Source organism: Felis catus, chromosome C1 (genome assembly GCF_018350175.1).
Source record: "Felis catus isolate Fca126 chromosome C1, F.catus_Fca126_mat1.0, whole genome shotgun sequence".
In the NCBI taxonomy this organism is placed as follows: Eukaryota; Metazoa; Chordata; class Mammalia; order Carnivora; family Felidae; genus Felis; species Felis catus.
This window is the reverse complement of record NC_058375.1, coordinates 161,173,512-161,197,505: the sequence shown is the minus strand read 5'-3', so window position 1 is coordinate 161,197,505 and position 23,994 is coordinate 161,173,512. Positions and strand designations below refer to the sequence as shown.

General features: G+C 40.7%; 1 protein-coding gene across 6 annotated transcripts in view; it reads right to left on the bottom strand.

Moving 5' to 3' along the window:
• RAPGEF4 (Rap guanine nucleotide exchange factor 4) overlaps window positions 1–23,994 on the bottom strand; it is a 291,293-nt gene that overhangs the window by 229,035 nt on the left and 38,264 nt on the right. For 5 of the 6 annotated variants that reach the window (XM_023259461.2, XM_023259462.2, XM_045033954.1 and 2 more), the window contains exons 2-3: window positions 13,863–14,005; window positions 10,391–10,479 (exon numbers count right to left, since the gene is read on the bottom strand). In XM_023259461.2, coding sequence (XP_023115229.1) covers window positions 10,391–10,479; window positions 13,863–14,005 — 232 coding nt within the window. Of the gene's footprint in view, window positions 1–10,390; window positions 10,480–13,862; window positions 14,006–23,994 lie in introns of those variants that run through there. The other variant, XM_019838268.3, reaches the window with a different exon arrangement.

Here is a 23,994-nt window from a genome sequence, read left to right as displayed (position 1 = left end):
CTCTGCAATGATCATATGAGATGTTAAGTACCACTTGCCAAGGCTCAGTAGAAAAATCAATTAAAGGAATAATTAAATCCACACAGGTTTTTTCCTTCAGTCAGTCAATCTGTATTTTTATTTACATACATTTATCTATATATATTAAGTCCCAATCTCCAGGAAAATAGAAAACAGCACTGCTCCCTCTCTAACCCTCCTTTCATTACTGGGGTCCACTTGGCCCTCATTGAGAGGATCAAATCCATCCCAGACTAGGGCACCAACCTCTTAACTCATTAGGAGAAATGTAAGCAATCATTAGTTATTCCTACTCTGATCCTGTGCCCCAGTTGCTAACAACGGAGTTCCTACCTCAGTGGGAGAGCGGAGTTACTGCCTCTCTTTCTGTCTCTGCCTTAATAACCTATCTGGTATCTTAATTCTTTTCAAAATGGCCGTCTAGTTCTGACAGCCCTCACCAGCATCCTTGCCATACACACATGTATGGCAACATCCTTCTCCAACATCCTTCTGTGGCCAGGCCTGTTCGTCAGCCCACCTGGCTGCCCACTTCCATCACTGGGCCCACTTCCTGACTCCCTGCTCATCACCAAGTTATAGCCCATCATGTTACCATTAGTTAGACCTACCCCATCCTGCGCTCTACTAACCTGGGGGCCGCGCTGCTCCAGTGTTCAGTCACGTTCCATGTCCTGCCCGGCATACCTGAACATGCCCTCTAGACAGCTCCTACCTCCACCATAGACGGCCTCCAGTTTTCAGGCTCACCTCCTCTGCCCAGCTAAGCACCAACTGAAGTCGTGAACATTATCTTGGCACAGTATGTATTTCAGTGGCATAGGCAGGGTCTGGTTATCTCCATTCATAAACGTTCGTGTTAAGTAGGTTAACAAACACGTCCTTGATGGAAGGCAGGGAGTATTAGGCAAAGGACACGCATGTGGCGGCACCCAGAGTCAGAACACTCCAAGCTCAGCAGGAAACTTCCCTGGAGTGTAGTGACAAAAGTACAGCCCTCGTAGACCTAGATTCAAAACTGTTCTCTGCCAATTATCATGGTCTTGCAGCTTTGGGTAAAATGATCCCAGGAAGCTTAATATCCTCATTTGTGAAATGGGCACAAGCAGGATTAAATATAAATAAAACAACACACAGAGTCAAGGATGGTCCCTAGCACATAGTAGGTGCTCCATAAATAATGGAAAATAGTATTTCTGACTTTGTCATGTTTATATACACATTTAGGTTAACCATATTACTAAAAAGCAAATTACATTTTTCTATTATTGAAAGAACAGAGAACCTCTACATTCATTTTGTGTTAATCTTCAATGAACGATGGTTTTTCAACACTTAAATTCTAAGTTTTTCTGTCTCCCAGTCTGGATGTCAAGTGGTTTGAATGATCTGCAAAACACTTCAGCTCTCTGGGGGAGCTTGCATTCAAAGGAACCCTTCTGATGAATCCTGCTGAAAATCAAAGAATCCTTTTGTGCTGCTACTAATCACCCCTTAATTTATCTGCTTTGTACATCTGAATTATGATATGCTAGGTTTTCTTAAAGCAGGTGTTCTCATATGAAGCATTTTATTTGTTTGTTACACTATAAACAAAGCTACACTATGAAAATAGGAACAGTGTTAAGAAAGCCAATGGCCGTGTATCACTGATATCAGAGGTAATAAACACGTGCTTTGCAAATGTCTATACGCATCCACAGAAATCCAACTTACACAAGTTACAGCCTGATGAAATTTAAAATAACTAGCAATCAGCAAACAGACATAAGAATTTTCTCTGATCAGTACATCAAGATTTTTTTTCTTAAACTGTCCTTTAACTTCAAGGGGTATCAGATTTTTTTAGTAAGTATATCTAAATCACTCTGTATTAATAGCTCAAGAAAAGTTAACTGTCTCATGGCATATTTATTGTTTTGGATACATGTTGGGTTAACATCAGCGAACAAATTGGTCCTTTAAGTGCACAGACCCTGAAACGTAAATTCTTACAAAGCAAATATTCTGACAATATTTTTATTTTAGGACTATGGCCAATACTTGCCATTAAGTTTGGTAGTGCCTGGGTTTATTTCATGAGCTTGAATTTAGTATTGGAATTTACTGAATGCTGCAAGTCTTTTTAAAAAATAAAAATTTGTCAAGACATTAAATTGTATGTGCTGTCTGAAGAATTTATTGCCAAGCACAAAGGCAAAATACTTCCAAGTCAAATGTGTTTTTTTCTAACAGACAGCAAAGACAGATTTGTTACTTTTACAGCACTTCCCTGGAATCACAGTGTTAGACACAGCTTAACGAGATCAGGCAAGCTGGCTGCAGGAAGTTTCGATGAGAACATGAGAAGGGACTAGCATTAGCATTCCAATAACTGAATCAGGGAGGCCAGCTTCATTTCAGCAGAAAGCCAATCTGTCCTGCACCGTGGCTCAGTCCTGCATCCACCCAAACAAAGCATTACATGGCAACAAAACTAAACACAGTGTGTGGAAGCCTCGCGCAGGATGCTAAATAAACTCCGGATGGGTTCCTAACAAATAACATGACCTGAACAGACAAGTAATAAGAGATCATAAACCACCACTATGGACTTGGCACCTTTCACGTTTCATGGGCTCATTAAATGTGTTCAGAAAATGTTCCCTGATGATAGCAATGTTCTCTGTCTGAAAATAATGGGGTGGAACGAGAGTAAATGAGAGAATCAGACAGGCTAAGACAGAAAGACAGAGAATGATAGAGAGAGCCACATGATAGAGAAACAAGTCTGTCCTTCAAATTTCATAAACAAAAATTCAACGCTTAAAAACATCTTTGCTGTAGAGACAAAAAGAGGGCAAATAAAAGCACATTTTACTTTGGGGGAAGTACCAGTGAGAGATCGTTTTTCCAAAATTGGACTAAAAACTGCCAGAGAATGTTACAGAAACAGATGAGAGGGTGAATAAAGTGCAAGTGCCAACAGCAGCCAGGGTTCTCTGATCCCAGAGAATGGCTGAATAACATCGGTGAACGGCTTGCCATTCTAATACCGAGTACATTTCCTGCTTTCTCTATGCTAGCACTGCCCTCTTGTGATAAAATGAGAGCATTGCAGGCATTGCAACAGGCTGCACTCCACTCTAGGCAACAAACCTTTGCTTCTGGAATTAGTAAGAAAAAAGTACCAGAACCCCTGCTCTATGCCAAGCTTCCCACGAAGTGGTCTGTATACATTGACTCATTTAAGGTAGAAATCCCCAACTTATAGGTAATCTAACTTGCCTAAGGTCACACAACAATGAAGTAGCAGAGAGAGGGTTTCAAAAGAGGTCTGATTATAACCACTGTGTGTTGCATTAGGTAAAAATACTTTAAATAAGCATCTGTTATACAGATGTAGAAGTTTTAATGAATTGATACACTATCTTACTCTCTATTTTGCAGCATGAACTTCTAGTCACTTAGCAGTCAGAAGAAATTCTTCTTTCATGCGACAGGAAAAATATACTTTTTTGGTGCAAAGATTAACTTTTAAACCTTATATATTTCTAGGGTTTAAATATTTACCATGCCAAAAAGGCCCTTCACTTATAAAATCTGCAGAGAAAAACAGGACCTTGTCTCTCTCTCTCTCTCTCCCCATCGCGTGCATACGTGCTTTCTGAAACACACACACAGAGTTGAGTATGGCTGCCTATTTACTGTTTTTGCGTGTATTACTTATTATGTATAATTTATTCTAATACCCACTTTTCACTCTAAATCCATTCAAGTATTAATAAGAAAAGAGTACACTGATAGCATTTTCATTCTAGTGGGAACATAAACTCTCTAACTTTCAGGCCGTGTAATTAAATAGGCACTCAAGACAGGCAAGTTCTTGAGCACAAGAGTTCCACTGTGGATGTCTGAGGGCGTTTGTGTCCTGGTTAGGCTTAGGTAAGAGACTGAGGGTGGGGACAGGTATTGGCGGGAATGGGAAAGATTAATCCTTGATAGGATCTGTGCTGCCAAGTAGAAATCTTTGTGAACATGTGAGCCAGCTAGGACACAGTGGGTTGGTGGCGTGGTCTGTGGGCAGGTTCCCTTGCTGAGCACTCTGAGTTTCAAGGGGTAACACAAAGAATGCTCAAGGCAGGAAAAGTGCCTAGAAAGCTGGTAGGTGTGCCTTTGACAATTACATATGGACATGGGGTACAAGTGTTTTGGAAGTAAGCTTTGTTTATGGAGTAGTAGAAGCAATATAATGCATAGGAAGGTATTTCCAAGGATAGCTGTCTCTACAAGTTCATCAAAATAACAGAACAGAAGGGGCGCCTGGGTGGCGCAGTCGGTTATGCGTCCGACTTCAGCCAGGTCACGATCTTGCAGTCCGTGAGTTCGAGCCCCGCATCAGGCTCTGGGCTGATGGCTCGGAGCCTGGAGCCTGTTTCCGATTCTGTGTCTCCCTCTCTCTCTGCCCCTCCCCCGTTCATGCTCTGTCTCTCTCTGTCCCAAAAATAAATAAAAAACGTTAAAAAAAATTTTTTTTTAAATAACAGAACAGAATAGTCTATGTATTTCTCAGAATTCTTAGAACAAACACAGTTTCAAGTCCATAGCAAAAGAAATGAAAGCAATGGAAGTACGGAAGCGGAACAGTGTTGGCTTAGGGCTCTTCCCAGAAAGGCCTGTGTCAGAGAGAGAGAAGTTGGTTCCAACCAACACTCAGTAGGATTGTGCACCAGTGTCTGATGTGCTCTGAGTTGGGAGCAGACCCGCAGGATGAGAAAGAGTCTGCCTGCTAAGCCATGCCTCCCCAGCTGGCAGACTTGTGGTTTTGAAACTGACCAGGTGGACCAACTCCAAGCAAAACTGGGAGGTAAGCCATCCTTGTTCCCCACAGTCCAATGGCTCTTTGTCTCTATCCCCTCCTCCCAGCAAAGGGCTTGAAGCTTACATTACCACTGAGTGGAGCGGTTTTAATACTTTTCCAAAATGTGGAATCAACAGCTTTCTTCAGAATCTTGGGCACCAGTGACCCAAGGGGGCAAAGAAGGATCTATACATTACCACCACCCATGGACACCAGTAGGCACTTGGGAGCAAGTACACTTTGAAGACCCCTTACAGACATCCACACAAATGGCCACACATGCTGGCCAAAGGTAAGAATGACAAGAGCAGAGTACTGGATTGAGTAAGGAAGTCATGGGGATTTCCAGCTCTATGGGTCACCACTGTATCATCTTGAACAGACCACTCATTCACATGGGACTTGAGTAAGTTACAACACAGTTGGGTCTGCTTACTAGGGCAGCTCAAACAAAACAATGGGAGTGAAATGGTTTCTAAATGATGAGAGTTACTATAACTATGCTCATAGGATACCACTAATGGGAGATAAGTGTGACCCTCAACCTGGAGTCCAAAGAATTCAAAAAGAACCTGCAAAACCAATCATACAGAAGGCAAGAAGCTGTGCTTTTTTAATCCAGTGAGCAAAAAAGTATAAGGGAATGATGAAAAGGCAGAAAAAGTAGTATTATATTAAAACGGGCAGAAAGGTAATATAAATTTCTGAGCCAAATAAAATATTTATGCCATTTGTATTCTTCAAATTTATGTATAGTTATCTCTTCCTATCACCATATAAAAGGGTGATTTTGTTCAGAAAAAAAATTCCATCAGATCAATAATGCCTAATAAATATATGACATAGAAACACTGTATCAGAATCTGTGAAGGGCTTTCTTTCTTATGTGCCCTTATTTCAATTACTGGCATCACCATCCACCTCTTTAACCAAGTCCAGATCCCCACTTTCTCTCAGCCCCCATACATCCTATCAACCCAAACTCTAACCCTATCACCTCCACCTTGGACAAAGTACCTCAGTCTCCCTCCCCTATCACCCATAGTTATCTACCCCACCCTCTAGCCTAGAAACCTTTTGAAGGGATGGACCATGCTCATTTAACTGACCTAAAAGGTGGTGGAAGGAGGAACCCACACCCAGGGGCAGCCCAGCAGAGTGTAAGAAGTGGGTCTTCCCTGATATTACGTCTCAGGTGGAGCAAACATCTGCAAGGTGGCTTGGAGATGAGAGGTGTGGAGCTCTGAGCTGGAATCAGCGGGTGGTTGCCTGAGCTGCAGGGGAAAAGCTTCTCCCCACATTCATTATTACTTCTGCTTGGCACCTATACAGCCATAATGGTCAAGAACTTCAGCCTCAGAATCTCAAAGAACTGGCTCTGATACCTAATGGATGAGTGACCTTGGGAGAGTTATTTAGCGTCTACCTGTAAAGTGACACTAATAATAGCACTAAACAGGGGTGGGGAAGGGGGCTGTAGCTTAATAGCCAATGAAAAAAATGCTTGAAAAGTGCTTTTCACACAGCTACCTGTAGTGGGCGCTCCATTACCATGATCTATTCCTGCTCTTATCCTGCCATTCTGGCTCAGCTAACACCCCACTGAGGGTATGTCTGAAACTTAGAGATTCTAAGTTTGGGAATTTATCATCACCATCTCTGATTTCTGACCCTCTGAGGAGAAGAAAGGCCACTAAGAGACTTGAATGAAAATGGAGGGTCAGGCTAGCAAGAAACTGCCCTACCCACTTATAAAGATTTCACTCTTTTGTGCTGTTACCTCCTTTCTTTTTCCTTCACTATCTTAGTCTCTTAACTTTTCCTTTTTTCTTTTACTTCCCTGCTCACCTTTTTTCCTGTGTGAGCAGCAGGAAGAACGTGAAATTTGGAATATGTCAGACCTGAATTCAAATCTTCACTTGGCCACATACATTTGTATGACCCAGGGAAAGTTACACCTGATGTTGCTGAGCTTTGTTTCCAAGCCCAGTTGTAAAACAGAACATGAATGCCAAAAGATGAAGTCAGTGAATGCACACAGAATCCCTAGCAAGTATAACACAGTGAAGGCACTTAGCAAAGTTGTTGCTGGTCTCAAGGGGTAGGAATTGTAGGTCTTTCCTTGTTTCTCCTCCCATGGCCCATTATCCAACCCCATTTCACTCCCAACTGAAGCAGCTGATAGTTAATTTTATGTGTTGACTTGAATATGACAACCAGTTTGTTTAGTCAAACATTAGTCTATATTTTGCTGTGAAAATATCTTTTAGACATCTTTAACATTTATGATCAGTAGACTTTAAATGAAGCAAATTATCCTCCATAATGCAGGTGGGTTTCACCCAATCAATTGAAGGACTTAAGAGCAAATATGTTTCTCTTGAGGTCTCGCAAAGAAGACAGAATTCTGTTTCCAGACTACCACACAGGAATTCTGCCTGGGTTTCCAGCTTTCAGACTGATGACTGCAGCATCAACTTTTGCCTGATGGCCAGCCTGCTGGCTTGCCATATGGATTTCAAACTTACCAGCCCTCACAGTCACATAAGCCAGTTCCTTAAAATAAATTCCTATCTATCTATCTGTCTATCTTTTACTTGTTCTATTTCTCTGGAGAACTTTGACTTATAGAGAGAACTACTCTGATTGGCTTACTAATCACCCTGATTTGGTCATATTACTGGAGGGCAGAGATTCAGGGCCCATTACAAGGCTAGCACAGGTGGAAGTGGCTTTTTTTATTTCTCCCTGTCAAGCAATTTGCCATGGGAGGAGGTTCAGCCATCTTGCTCATTCTCTTTAGCTTCTTTCTCCCAGGTGGCTGTAACCATGTCCTGCGGGTGACTGTCTGAGTTGGCTGGAAGGCTGGGCCCTCTCTGTTTCTCAGACTCCTCTTTGGAGAGGTGAAGGATGTAGACATCAATGAGCTTTCTCTTCCGTATATCTTAGTGATATAAATCAATCCAGAAAACCCTGGTTGGACAGTGTGGGGTGAAGTACACAGGAGGCAGTAAACCAGATCCGGTATAAAGCTAGTAACTCCTAACAACTTAAGAGAAGACCAAGCCCAGCTTAGAAATTGGGTCTGAGATCAAAACCACAGCTAAAGTTAAAAGTCTGTTAAGATTTTTAAAACCCCACAGTTAATAACAAAGTCTTACTCATCTATTCTTGCTAGAACCCCATGATGAGAAAACTGGTCCAGGGCAATATTCCAGGAGCTTCTGGCCATACTATCTTAATACCATCAAAATCTCATGTCAGCTTTGAACATTTGATGTGTCAGTATATTCATGCTGATGTTATTTATCATCCCTTAGGTACATCTGCTCTGCCTTTTTCCTTCTTCTCTTTCCCTTTCCTTCTCACCTTTCTCCCCCTTAATTCTCACCTTTGTCCCCTTTCCTCTCTTTCCTCACCATCTCTTTCCAGTTCTTCCCCTCTCTCCATCAGCACTCATTCAAAACCACCTGGAGGAGCAAGGAGAACCATTCTCTACAGGCCCTGTCCCCTCCACACCTCCGCACAAGTGAGACCCGGTTAACGTAAACATCAGGAACAGCTCTGGGCAAGGAGCCCGAGGATACCCTCCAGGACAGCAGTCTGCAGGTGGAAGGTGTGCAGAGATAAGAGACATGAGGAAATCTGAAAAGATGACACATACCAGAAAGAGGGAACTTGCATGAGTCACCACATTTTTTCAGTAGGCTTTACACCTAGAGCAGAGGCCAATGTGGGGCTTGAACTCACGACCCTGAAATCAGCAACCGAGCTGAGATCAAAAGTTGGACCCTTAACTGACTCAGCCACCCAGGAAACCCTCATCACAGTTCTTTTGAATCAAAATTACAGAGCAGTGTCTAACAGCCTATGTTCAGGTGCTGACTTCTTGGGTTTGAAGTGTGGTTCCCCCAGTTTCTATATAGGTTACTTGGGGCAAGTTATTTAACCAGTCAGGGCCTCAACTGCCTCATCTGTTAAACGAGAACAGTAATATGACCTACCCCGTAGGGTCGTTGTGAGGATTAAAGGAGTAAATAAATACCTATCAGGTGCTTAGAACACTGCCCTGCACATGGCAAATATCCAAGAAATGTAGTTGTTCTCTCAGTTCATTGAGAAAGTGAGGCAGCTTACAAGAATAAAAAACTCACCTCTCACCTCGGCATCTGAACTCCAGGAGATAACTGGCTCTGTGAGAGAAGGGGAGAGGGACAGTACCAACAAGGCTGACAGGCACAGGTCCCAGGCAGTTTGTAATGGAAAGTTCTATGTAGTGATGCGCAGAAAAAGTATCTATGGGTTAAGCAGGACTTGGGCACTGGCCTGAGACTCTGCCCATCCATAACAGTGGGAATAACATCGGCAGCTATATTCCAAACTCTAAATGCCCACCTTATCAACAATCTTTAGGACACTTTTCCATTTTTAAATGGTTGGCTGCCCCCAACTCCAATATGCACACATATGCCTGAAAATTTTTAATCTCAGATTTAATGCATCATAAATGTGTCTCCATTTGGAGTATGTTACATATGAAAAAGGCTTAGAGACAGAGTCTTAAACATGATACTTGGCTGTAGGCTATTTATTCCCTTGGCTGATTTATACATTTTTCTTGATAATTTTTTCTGATTTTATAATTAGCCAATTCTCTTCCATCAGTTTTTATATGAATCCTGAATATGCAGGTAGAAAACTTGGGCCATTTTCATACTGAGGCTTGGAGGTGGCCTTTAGACTTCTGAGATTCAAGGTTCCTGACTCCAAACAGGAAAGTTCTGTACATTTGGGCCCCAAGGATAAGGATGAACAAGGGTCATTGCAGATGTGAAAGAAGAGTCTGGGTTCAATTTTAAATATTCACAAATATTGTGAGAGGAAAAGAGAGAAAATGAATTTTATCTCCTAGGATGCTAAGCTCCTCAAAGGTCACTAATGAAGATCAAGTAAGCAAGTAGCACACTTTAGGAAAATACATATATATTATTAGCCCTTCCACATTTGAGAAGATGAGGCAGAGCAACTGTGAAAGATTTTTAGGGAGACTGTATCAAGCACATTTCTCCTGCATCGCTGTGGCACCTATAGGGCTGATGAGGGATCACATCTAGGACACAGAAAAGTTAGGATACCAGAAGGAGGAAGGAGGAGACACCCAGGAAGACTTGATTCTCTGTCCCCTTTGCTCACATTTCAACTTACACATCAATATATAACTGTGCAATTGAATTGTTTGCATTTCCCAACAGATAGCAAGCTCCTGAAAGGCAGGCAATGTGTTCTTGCACTTCGTGTTCCAATACCTGTCACCATACTCAAACCATGGAAAACATGCAATATATATGCTTCTTGAGTAACTTAATAAAAGAATTCAACAAACACTTGTTGAACTCCTTCCTATGGGAGAGAGGCCATTTTGAAAGTTTGAAAATGTAATTTTGATGGCATAAAATATATAGACCTAATGTGTCTTTAAAAATAATACTAATAAATCCTACTTAAAAAAAAAAAGATAAGGTATCTTACCTGGTGACTGCTGGTCTCAGATACTTTCACATCCAAAGACCCTGCCAGGACAGCATACCAGTTTGTTCCAATATCACCCTGGCGAAATACTGAAAAAGAGACAGTAAGGTAAATATACCAATATAAGCTGCTTTTACCATATGACCACTGGTCATTATAAGCATGACTTGGATCTAGCAAAGCTTACCACCTCTCCTCTATCTGTTCTCAGAAAAGCTTGACGTATTTCTCTTTTCCTCATCTATCAACAAAGCTATATCTTATTTATTCTATGAAGTGGAACTCTATTAAAGGGAACTCTTTCATATTTACAGAGTAAGTAATAAGGGATGATAACCCTAAATGCTAGAAGATCCTTTGAATTTAAGAATTCATTAATGTTCTATGTAATTTATCTTAAATACATTTCATTGTATTGCAATTCTTAGAAAATTATTACTCTGGATGGGGTACATATTAACAAGGTTATTTGATTCAACAAAATTGTATCCTATCACCCCCATTTCCTAAATCTATTTGCATTAAAAGTAGTTTTTAATAGAATGTCTCCTTTTAAGCTAACCAACAAATGAGTAAGAAAAATAAAATCTGCTTTAAAATTTTTAACTAGTATTGTCACTGTCCACTTTCTAAATTTTTTTTAACATTTATTTATTTTTGAGAGAGTGAGAGAGACAGAACACGAGAGGGGGAGGACAGAGAGAGAGGGAGACACAGAATCGGAAGGAGGCTTCAGGCTCTGAGCTGTCAACACGGAGCCCAACGCGGGTCTCGAACTCACGAGCTGTGAAATCATGACCTGAGCCAAAGTCAGATGCTCAACCTACTGAGCCACCCAGGCGTCCCATCACTGTCCACTTTCTTATTTGCTTTATAAATTCATTGCTTTTAGGCATTAGGAGTTAACTACTCTTTGGAAATAAGTCTCATCAGAAATTTCTGAACCCAATTTTATTTTACTTTTGTAATCTTAGAAAGAAAACTTAGATATTTAGATAGAACCTTAGTTCTTATACCATGTTAAGACCAGTACTTTGGAAAATCATTCTGAAATACAGGTTCAAAAATCTCATACAAATCCAACTATCCTTTTAAATATCCTGGCTAAATAACTAGATTGAATGATCTGATATTTTAAAATTCGTTTCGCAATTAGAGTCAGAAGTCAAGTGACTAAATGAATCACATGACAACTTAGTGGGACAGCTGAGTTCTGGCAAGGCTAGCACTCCCTGCATAAGAGCAAGCTTCTAGAAGCCATTATAATAATGACGACAAGCTGCTCTAAACTCTCCCAGACATGCTTCAGAAAGACAAGAACAACAATGGCACCCCACACAAGCGCAATAATAAGCTTAAGAGGAGAGATTAAGGGGTTTATAGCTGGCCTCTCCAATAACTCTGCTATTCCCAGTCTTTGTAAGTGACTTTATTGAGAGTTAGGGTCTTCCCTGTCATGAACTTTTTGACCCCCAAAGACATTCGCACTTGCCAATCAATTTTACATTACAAAATGAATCACAGAGGATTCATTTTGAAAATGGTTTTAAGAAACAGAAAATAGAGTCTCAGCCCCAAAAGAATGAAGTTTCCGATATCTATAAGAAAAAGATATACTGGCTTGAAAACAATATGTATAGATGACTTTTTAAATAGAAGTATGACTATGTTTGCATGGATACACGTGGGAAGACATCTTGAAGGAAACACACAAAGTGTTAATAGCAATCTCTGGGTTTGGGGATTGTACATGATTTTTATTTTGCTTGTCTTCCAAATTTTCAACAGTAATATCTGACAGACCCTATTGGTCTCCCACTCAGAATGATACCTCCCCTCCTCTTATCTAAGTTAACACAGATTTTATACAAGTTTCCACCTTCCTCTACAGGACTATGAGCTCTGTGCATAGGGTTTCTTCCCTAGCTCCACTGAAGTAATCATGATTGGTCCAAACCAATCACAGTGATCCAATTATCTCTGACAGTGATCAGTTTAGATGTGGGCATATGATGCAATTCTGGCCAGCAAACAGGAAGTCTACTGGGGACTTCTGAAAATAGACACAAGAGGAAAATAGACACAACAGGATATCTTTGTATTGGCATGTGATGGGGCTCAAGGCCAAAGTGGCATATTGATTATTTTGAATTAAAGCTGATTGAGAAACAGTCAGTGCAAGGACATTCTGACCCTCTACTGTGTCCCCCAGAAAGCAGGAAATAAGTCTCCCATGTGAAAGGTACCTTTCCTGCACCAGGAGATAGATATCCTTATCACCAGAGATAGAGAATTCAGGGCTGAGAAGGTTTTATAAACAAACCGTGCTTAGTTTCTTCACTAATTAGTACCCAAGTCTAAGTTTCTTTGTCATTGGTTTTCTACAAACTTAGTGCTTCTTTATCTAAAAGGTATATAAACAGATTGCTATGGTTACTTCTTAGGTCCCATATCTGTGAGATCACTGCATGTACGAAATTAATTTTTTTTTCTCCTGTTAATCTGTCTTGTGTCAATTTACTGGACCAGCCAAAAGAATCATGAAGGGTAGGGGGGAATTTCCCCTCCCAATACATGTAATATCTCTAACTGCTATAGCTGTCAATCATTTAGGTCAAGTCTGAGAACAAAAGCCAACACCTGAGGATGCATGGCAAAACATATACAAAACAAAAACAAACACAAAAACAAAAACAAAATGGGAGAGCCATATGACCTTAGTAATGTCTTTGAGTCACTTAATTAACTCTGAAGCCCTCCTATCTCAAGACTTCTTGAATATGACTAATTAATTTTTCCTTCCTTGAATTTTCCCTCTTGAATAACTGATATTCATGATAGTTGGATGGGGGTTTTCTGTGGCTGCAGCATAAAAGTGTCCCAACAGATGAAAAAGCATTCTTTTTTAATGATAAAATTTTTTTTTACTTTTTCAAAAAAAATTTTTTTAAACAGTTATTTTTGAGAGAGAGAGCACAAGCTGGGAAGGGGCAGAAAGAGAGGGAGACACAGAATCTGAAACAGGCTCCCAGCTTTTAGCTGTCAGCACAGAGCCTGGCACGGGGCGCAAACCCACGAATCACGAGATCATGACCTGAGCCAAAGTCAGAGGCCCAACCACTGAGCTACCCAGGCACCCCAAAAATATTTTTTAAATACAGCTGTTACCTGATCATTTTACTTTTTATATTTGAGTGTCTAAGGATTTAGCTGAATATATGAATCAGTACATCCTTCTAGATCTATCTTCCAAGCTACCCTGGAAGATCCATTTACATGCTGTGAATAAAGTGAAGGAAATGCCTACAGGGAAATGAATAAACAAAGCAAAGGGAAATGTCAGCCTAATACCTTTGGTTGAAGCTCAAATATTTGGCACATAAATACTCCATGTGTTATCTAGCCCCATAGGATAACTGCAAATGAGCACAAACCATACATGAAAATACTCCACTGAAGTCGCATTTCTTACATGTAATTCCTTTTTCCAGATTCTCATAATAACCACATAAACAAATCTGATGAAGAAGATTTGGATGAAATTTCTCAAAAGCCTTAACTTCTTTCAGCCTTGTAAAGATGATATCCACATCTTCACTGGATCGTTCCAACGGTCTATAAAGGGGAGAAAAGGCACAAAAAGCTGTATCAATAAGGATTTACTTCAATCAATATGCATTATGTTAATTATATTCAAGTTTATGCAACCATCCCAATTACAAGTATTTCACTGCAAACATTTATACACTTATCCCCATCACAGGTTAGGCTGTGCTTAGGCTAGGCTTTTGTTAACTATTCACCTTAAATCACAACTATTACAGATGGTGTAATACTCTTGATTTATAGTAAGGAATATAGTGGTCTCTACCTACTGTTCCTTATACATAGCTCCTAAAACTCTTGTGATTTTCTACATAAGAGCCATAGGGGCATCTTCTGTTATGCTAGTTGGTCTTTTGTCCTTTGTTCCTGAGATATTTCAGAGGCATAAAGGTAAAATGGCTGTCTTATTATTTATAACAAGACCCTCTCTTTACAACTGCATTTATGTTACTAAGGTAACATTTGGAAAACCCTTAGGTAACCTAAGGATGGAGGCTGGTTGCTAAGGGAACCAACCATGTGATTAGAGGGCTGAAACTTGCAGGCCCACCTCCTAACATCTGGGGAGAAGTCTGCAGATTGAGTTCAATCACCAAAGGCCAATGATTTAATCAGCCATGCCTACATAATGAAGCCTCCATAAAAATCCCTGAACTATGGGGCTCGGAGAACTTCCACGTTGGTGAACATGTGAAGATTTGGGGAAAGTGACATGCTGGGAAAGATCATGGAAGCTCCATGCTCCTTCCTACACCTTGCCTTATGCATCTCTTCCATCTGGCTGTTCCTAAATTATATTTTTTTTATAAAAAAAGATAAAAAACAAAAAACCCAGCAAACTAGTAAGTAAACTTTTTCCTGAGTTCTGTGAGCCACTGTAGTATATTAATCAAACCTGAGGTAGAGGGTGTAGGAACCTCTTTGATTTACAGTGACTGGCCAGCACAGGTGACAACCTGGACTTTTAATTGGCATCTGAAGTGTTTCTGACAGGGCAGTCTGGTGGGCTGAGCCCATAACCTGGGGGATCTGATGCTCTCTCCAGGTAGATAGTGTCACAATTGAATTGAATTGAGTTGAACTGTAGGAGACTCAGCCAGTGTCTCAGAATTGCTTGCTGTGGAAAACCCACACATTGGTGTCAGAAGTGTTGGGTTACCATAGTAGTGGAGACAGTGAAGGAAACACGGGAGGAGTTTTTCCTTTACAGATGGCTAAAGCGGGAATCAGTCTCTGAGTCATGAGTTCAAGCACAGTTCAAGCTTCTGGGTATTGCTTAATCCTTTAGAAGCACCAGGATGTGATAAGATACATGAAAGCTCAGGTTTTATTTAAAACTGGAAGTCACAAACACAAATGTCTGATTGGCAGTGGCCAATCAGATAAATCAAATAGGTAAAAAGAGCCAAATATAAGGGGAAAAGATCTCTACTATATGAAAAAAACGGTGAAAGCTCAAAGATAAATAAGAGCTGATACTAAGCCTCAATGTTGGCAATACTCTAGGGAATGGTGGGCATCAGAATGAACTGCAGAGATGGGACTGCTAAAAGGAACAGGTCTTACTTAGCTGTTTTCCTTATTACTGGTTTTCTGTGGACACATGGGTCCAGATGTTGTCATATCTTCCAATTACTTAAGGAAAGATATCTAGATTTTTGTTTACATTTCTTAAACATTGTGTAGACTACACACACACACACACACACACACACACACACACACCATCTATGGACTAGATCCAACTTGCTGACCACCATCTTGTATTCTCTGGATTAAGATGAACCAAAAAAACAAACAAAAATAGGAGAGCTTTACGTATTATAAAAACTGTTTCTTTCCTTTAAGCAGTTTTCAAAGTCCATTCTTACAATATGCTTTGCAGGATCATATGGTGTTCCTTGACAGATATTTCACATTTCACAGAAACCATGCAGCCTCATGTGTGCTCTGGAGACTTCTGGGACCAGAAGAAATGAGCTGGTCAAGGATGTGACTGAGACCAGTAATTCTCACTGAATACCCATGTGCTTCCCTGAATTTACCATTTTCCCTTGCAGTTATGTTGGAGTCATGTTGTGGCTAGTGGACTGTGAACAAGCTGTCCTTTATTACTTCTGAGATGAGACTGTTAAGAGCCACAGGATGTCTTCCATCTCTCTTTTCCTAAGCCACAACTCTACAGCATTACAGGTTGAATTGTGTCCCTCCCATAAAATATGTCGAAGTCCTAACATCCAATATCTGTGAGAGTGGCCTTATTTGGAAATAAGGCCTTTGCAGATGTAATCAACTTAATCAGTCATACTGATTAGGGTGGGCCATAATCCAAGGACTGGTGTTCTTATAAAAAGAAGGGAATTGAGGCACGGAAACACAGGGAAGATGGCCATGTGAAGGTAGAGGCAGAGATTGAAGTAATGCAACTACAAGCCAAGGAACCCCGAGAATTGCTGGCAACCACCAGAAACTACAAAGAAGCAAGAAAGGGTCCTCCTCTAGAGCCATCAGGAGAACGTGGCCCTGCTAACAACTTGATTTTGGACTTCCAGTCACCAAAACTGTGAGACCACCAAACACCAAACACAAAACACCAAAAATGTTTTTTTTAATCAACCTAGCTTGTGGTATTTTGTTTGAGAGTCCTAGGAAACTAATACAGAAAGTATGTGTTTCAGATGTTATAGCCACAAGATGGAGACTTTGTGCAAGTGACAAATAAACCTCCATTGGGTGAAGCTACTGAGATTTGGGGTGTGTGTGTACGTGTGTATGTCTGTATGTATGTAGGGTTGGGGGACTGTTATCACAGAATCACTTATTAGCACCTAGACCAACATAGAAGTCAGGACTGGATGCACCAGAGTTCCAAGGAACTTGGGACATTGTAGGAGGAAGACAGATCCCACCGTGAGAGATGATCATTTTTAGAGAACATGAACAGAAGACCGTCCCTAAGGGGAAGACCTAAACTCATGAAAGCTTACTTAAGAGGCTCTTCACCTGCCTCCATCACACTTTCAGGCCCAAGAAAATTAAACTCAAAGAGTGTGCCCACAACTTTGGCTAGCCTTCCAACTAACCTCTAGTGAAAGGGCTTGGACTCTGCTTCCCAGAAAGGAGGAGGGGAAATCCTGATACATTAGTGCCCAGTTTATGAGATAATCAAGTTCCTGAAAGAGGTGGAAGGTTTGCAGGCTTTATTAGGGAAGATACGGCCCATCAGAACAAGAGCCTCCTTCCACCTATTGGCCATTTGTTAGGGCTTTATCAATTCCCTACCAGAAGGTATGTTCCCAAAGTGAAGGGGCTTTGAAACAGGGGCTAGAACTTGAGCAGTTAATCAAGGGGTACAAATGAATTTCAACAAGTGTCTTTGTGTGCTCACTGAGAACGCGTTTCACAGGCACTGAGGGCGACCGCAACTGGCAGAGGCACCCTCGGTGAGGAGCCATGCCAGCGGGGCGCACTTCACAGGAGGCAGTGTTGGCACCAGTAGGAAGTCACACCCAGACACAGCAAGCAGCCGTGTGAACTCCATGGGCTGCTGCCACAGCATTCTGACACTGGCCTGCAGGTCTAAAGCAATGACAGCATTTAAACGACCATGGGAAGAATCACGAGGACCAGATGAGCTGGAAATTAACTGGGCATCGACATGGTGGATTCTACTTAGTTACACAGGAAAAAAGATACATGGGGATTAGAATCCATCTTCCATTAAAAAGGAAAGCAGCACCCCATTTTTATACATTCTTCCTAGAGCACGTCTCACATTAGGAAGACAGACAGCTTAAAAACATTTTTGGCCCAACATTCTCCAGAAGAAATAGAAAGCAGAAGAAAAATGTAAGTACTTCCATACAGTCCAAAACAAGCACAAAAGAACTTCAAGATTCGTAACAAGATTGTATAAGGCCAGGTGACCAAAGACACTCGAAAAGACAAAGCTAATTTGAGATAACCAGAACAACTTTGAAACCTCTCTTCCTGATATTTTCTTCAGGCATCCCCAGATGAGGTCCTAATAATGTTTCCCCCATGTATAAACACTGAAGCCACAGAAACAATGAAAAGCAATGTTTTATCTGTCATTGCTTTTACTGGGTACTCCACGGAATGCAAAAAATTGCATTCAGCTATTAACTAACATTTTTACCATCCCACCTCTCTAATCTACTGCTGGTGATAATCCTTCTTTGCCCGTCTTCTCTTGTGAATCCACAATTTCCTAATGCCACATGGATTTTCATCTCTGTAGAGGTCATGCCTGGCACTTCTTTTATAGATTCCACAACACCCAGTAGATAGCGAAGCTTGCCACAAGTCCTTGGTGTGTGACGGTGGGGCTCTACGGCAAGCTCAAACTAACTCTTCTTCTCTCCTACATCTGCTACTGCACCTGCACTCCTTATTCCCATGGATGGAGCAGCCTCATCCTCACCCTCCCCACATGCAGGTAATTCTACCTACTTAATGTCTTTCAAATCCACCCCCTCCTCTTAACTCCTCCTGCCACTGCCTCAGTTCTGTGTGAATGAAAGGCACGTGAAGCTTGTGTTGGGACATGAAGCTGAACAGCATGGCAGTCCCCTCCCAGGAGGCTGGAGAGCTGGGTTCCATCTAACAGCCAGCATAAGTATTTTAAGAAGAGTAGTGGCATGGTTGGGTGTGGACTTCAGAAGATCACCTTGGCAAGTAGAGGCAGATGTGAGGGAATAAAGACCAGCAGGTAAGAGACCAGTTCAGAAGCTCTTGCAGTATTTCAAAATGATGATGTGGGCTTCTCTAATTATAACTCACTCCAGGATCCTTTCCATTCCCTTAATAAATGTGTACAGCTGCTCCCTCAAGTAAAAGTAAGTGAAAGCTCCAAGTTCAGAGAAGTTATTTTTCTTAGCCTGGCATGTGACACCCCAGGACCATTTTTCAAATCGCTTAAAAAGGAAAAAAAACCTCACTTTTAAAACATGTTCAAAAACAATAGAAAGAATCATTTACAAAAGAAGACACTGATAGGCAGGATCTTAGATCGACCACCAATGACCCACATCCTCATATAATGTCTTTGAGTGTGGGCAGGAGCTGGAATTTGCTTTTGGTCCATAGGAGCATGGCAAAAGTGTCAAGCTATCACTCCCATGATTATGTTATGACAGAGATAAAGAGATTTTGCGGATATAATTAGGGTTCCTAATCAGTTGACTTCAAGTTAATCAAAAGGGAGGTTTTTTTCCCCTAGTGGGCCTGACATAATCAAGTGAATCATCCACTTCCAATCAAGTGGAGGAAGTGGGAGATTCTTCTGCTGGCCTTGAAGAAGGACACTGCCATGTTGCAAGAGGCGGCATGGTGAGGAATACGTGAGACCCCTGGCTGGCAGCCAGCAAGAAAACAGGGATCTCAGTCCTACAGCTGCAATGAACTTAATTCTACCAACAACTATGTGAGCTTAAAAGGTGTCCCTAAGCCCCAGAAAAGAGTACAGCCCAGTAAGCACCTTGATTTCAGCCTTTAAGACCCTGAGCAGAGGATTCAGACAAGCATGTCCAGGAACTTGCCCCATGGAAATGGCGAGATAATAAATGTATGCTGTTCTGAGCCACTAAGTTTGTGGTAATGTGTTCCACAGCAATAAAAAACAATACAGACAGGAAGTTACTTTCTCACATTGACTCATTTCCTTATGACCAGCTTGGTGTTCACTTCCTTCATGGAGCTTTTCCTTATAGTGTCTCTCTTCTCTGACCTAGGAATAAATCTAACCAAAGAGGTGAAAAATCTATCCGCTGAAAGCTACAGAAAGCTTGTGAAAGAATTGAAGAAGACACAAAAAATTGGAAGAAGATTCCATGCTCCTGGATAGGAAGAACAAATATTGTTAAAATGTCGATACGACCCAAAGCAATCTACATATTCAATGCAATCCCTATCAAAATAACACCAGCATTCTTCACAGAGCTAGAACAAATAATCCTAAAATTTGTATGGAACCAGAAAAGACCCTGACTAGCCAAAGCAATCTTGAAAAAGAAAACCAAAGCAGGAGGCATCACAATCCCAGACTTCAAGCTATACTACAAAGCTGTAACCATCAAGGCAGTATGGTACTGGCACAAGAACAGACACTCAGATCAATGGAACAGAAGAGAGAACCCAGAAATGGACCCACAAACGTATGGCCAACTAATCTTTGACAAAGCAGGAAAAGATATCCAATGGAATAAAGACAGCCTCTTCAGCAAGTGGTGCTAGGAAAACTGGACAGCAACATGCAGAAGAATGAATCTGGACCACTTTCTTATACCATACACAAAAAGAAACTCAAACTGGATGACAGACCTCAATGTAAGACAGGAAGTCATCAAAATCCTCAAGGAGAAAGCAGGCAAAAACCTCTTTGATCTTGGCCACAGCAACTTCTTACTCAACATGTCTCCAGAAGCAAGGGAAACAAAAGCAAAAATGAACTACTGGGACCTCATTAAAATAAAAAGCTTCTGCACAGTGAAGGAAACAATCAGCAAAACTAAAAGGCAAACGACAGAATGGGAGAAGATATTTGCAAGTGACATATCAGATAAAGGGTTAGTATCCAAAATCTATAAAGAACTTATCAAATTCAACACCCCAGAAAACAAATAATCCAGTGAAGAAATGGGCAAAAGACATGAATAGACACTTCTCCAAAGAAGACATCCAGATGGCCAACCAACACATGAAAAAATGCTCAACATCACTCATCATCAGGGAAATACAAATCAAAACCACAAGGAGATACCACCTTACACCTGTCAGAATGGCTAACATTAACAATTCAGGCAACAACAGATGTTGGCGAGGATGTGGAGAAAGAGGATCTCTTCTGCATTGTTGGTGGGAATGCAAGCTGGTGCAGCCACTCTGGAAAACAGTATGGAGGTTCCTCAAAAAACTAAACATAGAACTACCCTACGACCCAGCAATTGCACTACTAGGCATTTATCCACGGGATACAGGTGTGCTGTTTCGAAGGGACACATGCACCCCCATGTTTATAGCAGCACTAACAACAATAGCCAAAGTATGGAAAGAGCCCAAATGTCCCATCGATGGATGAATGGATAAAGAAGATGTGGTATATATACACAATGGAGTATTACTCGGCAATCAAAAACAATAAAATCTTGGGGCGCCTGGGTGGCACAGTCGGTTAAGCGTCCGACTTCAGCCAGGTCACGATCTCACGGTCCATGAGTTCGAGCCCCGCGTCGGGCTCTGGGTTGACGGCTCAGAGCCTGGAGCCTATTTCCGATTCTGTGTCTCCCTCTCTCTCTGCCCCTCCCCCGTTCATGCTCTGTCTCTCTCTGTCCCAAAAATAAATAAACGTTGAAAAAAAAAATTTTTTTAATAAAAAAAATAAAAAAAAAACAATAAAATCTTGCCATTTGCAGCTACGTGGATGGAACTGGAGGGTATTATGCTAAGTGAACTTAGTCAGAGAAAGACAAAAATCATATGATTTCACTCATATGAGCACTTTAAGAGACAAAACAGATGAACATAAGGGAAGGGAAACAAAAATAATATAAAAAAGGGAGGAGGACAAAACAGAAGAGACTCATAAATATGGAGAACAAACTGAGGGTTGCTGGAGGGGTTGTGGGAGGGAGCATGGGCTAAACGGGTAAGGGGCACTAAGGAATCTACTCCTGAAATCATTGTTGCACTATATGCTAACTAATTTGGATGTAAATTTTAAAAAATAAAATTAAAAAAAATACTAATTAAAAAAAAAGTCTCTCTTCTCTGAAATCCAATTGATAACAGGGCACCTGGGTGGCTCAGTGGGTTAACAGTCCAACTTCGACTCCGGTCATGATCTCAGGGCTCATGAGTTCAAGCCCCACATTGGGCTTGCTGCTATCAGCACAGAGCCCACTTCAGATCCCACCCCCTTCTCTTTCTCTCTGCCCCTCCCCAGCTCAGGTGTGCACACACTCTCTCTCTCTCTCAAAAATAAATAAACATTAAAAAAACCCCACATGAAATCCAATTGATTCCGTATCTTTTTGCCATCTTATCTGATTATGTTAATATTTCACGTTTCAAACATGTAAATTTTGTCTTCTTGGAGATACTGCCATTCATTTATTTATTTGGTAAATCCCATTTGGATCTCATCTTTTATAAACCAGTGAATCATTGTTTTCCTACTTGGTTTTGGTATTTTTCTTCTGTGGTTCTTCAGTTCTTCCAGGATGAATCTCAGTCTGTCATTAAAAACTTTCTAAATTAGATAACAAGATGAGACAGACGTTAACCCATCCAAATTAGTTGTACAAAAGGCACAACCTAAAAATATTTCTGATAAAATATGATTATTTTAAGTACTGTATAAATTGTAATGGTAAATAATGCCTATTTAGCAGCATCAAAAAATATTTTATTAAAATGTATTTATGATCCTCAGAGGAGTGGTTTTAACACTTAACTTTTTATCACACCTAACTTATGAATTATCAAAATCTATGGAATTAGGGGCGCCTGGGTGGCTCAGTCGGTTGGGTGTCCGACTTCGGCTCAGGTCATGATCTCACGGTTCGGGAGTTTGAGCCCCGCGTCAGGCTCTGTGCTGACAGCTCAGAGCCTGGAGCCTGCTTAGGATTCTGTGTCTCCCTCTCTCTCTCTGTCCCTCCCCCACTCGTGCTCCATCTCTGTCTCAAAAATAAATAAGCATTAAAAATTTTAAAAAAATCTATGGAATTAAAAAAATTTTTTTTAATGTTTTATTTACTTTTGAGACAGAGAGTACATGGGAACTTCCACAGTCAGGTGTACAAGGGATTACAAAGGTTCTGAATTCCCAGTGCTGCCTGCATGCATTATGCAATGGGGAAGTTTAATATGCTCTTGAATCTTATAATTCAGTCAATTTGGGATTATCTAGGGACTAATTAACCAGTCTCTGGATTAATCAGAACACAAATATTAACACAGAGGCATTTGTGAGAAAAATGTATAATAACCATAAAATTAGCAAAAACATCTACCCTTAAGTGACTTCTGTTGTTTGGCTGCATGATAATCAATATTTGCAAACCCCCTGCCATGTGGAAGGCCATCCCCTCATCAATCTGCTGAGTAAGCCCCTCAGCTAACATCAGCAGAAGCTCTGGGGGACCTCTCAGGGCAGCAATTCCAATATCCAACAGTCAGACCACGGGGGTGCAAAGTATGGAAAGAGGGAAGGGAAAGAAGGAGGGGGAGGCAGAACTGCTCTCTGCCCAGCTGCCTTCCTACAATCATAAACAGAAGGCTCAGCCAAGAATTGGGCATACTAACAGACTATAGTAGTACTGTCATCTTGTGAGATGCTCTATTTCTTCAAATACTTCACTTGTATATATATATATATATTTTTAATTTCCAGGTATCTTTTGAAAAATCAGTGAATGTATTTTAGAACATTGGGTGTAATGTTAACCAAATACATTTGCATTAAAATGCATTTACATTTGTTTTTTACAAAAACAAATTTGCATTTGTTTTGACTAATTTTGTTGTTAACAGTAACTTAGGGTTATAAGAGCTAGTCCCCTCCCTTCATCAACTGTTAAATCCAAGATAATTCATGTAAGCCTTATAAATTATAAAAGGCTACAGAAGCTATTATTATGACTAGCACCATCATCTTCATCATCATCATTAGCCACAAAGATCTTTTAAAAGAAGTATTTAATGAAAACAAGGAATAAAGTACTTAAAAACATGTACTATTATTCTCATGTGCCTTTTGAGGCTTTTATACATAGGTACACTTGTATGTTTTCCTCTTTTACTCTCTAGTATTACAACAGTAAGATCTCAAACACTATGTACTTGAACACTAACTAATTTTCCAAAGAGCCTTAAAAATGTTGATTACCACAGCCCTGTTAGATGAAGCAGGTATTCTGAACCCTATTTTACCAGCAAAAACATTTGACACAGAGGTTAGATGAGTATTAGTATACTAA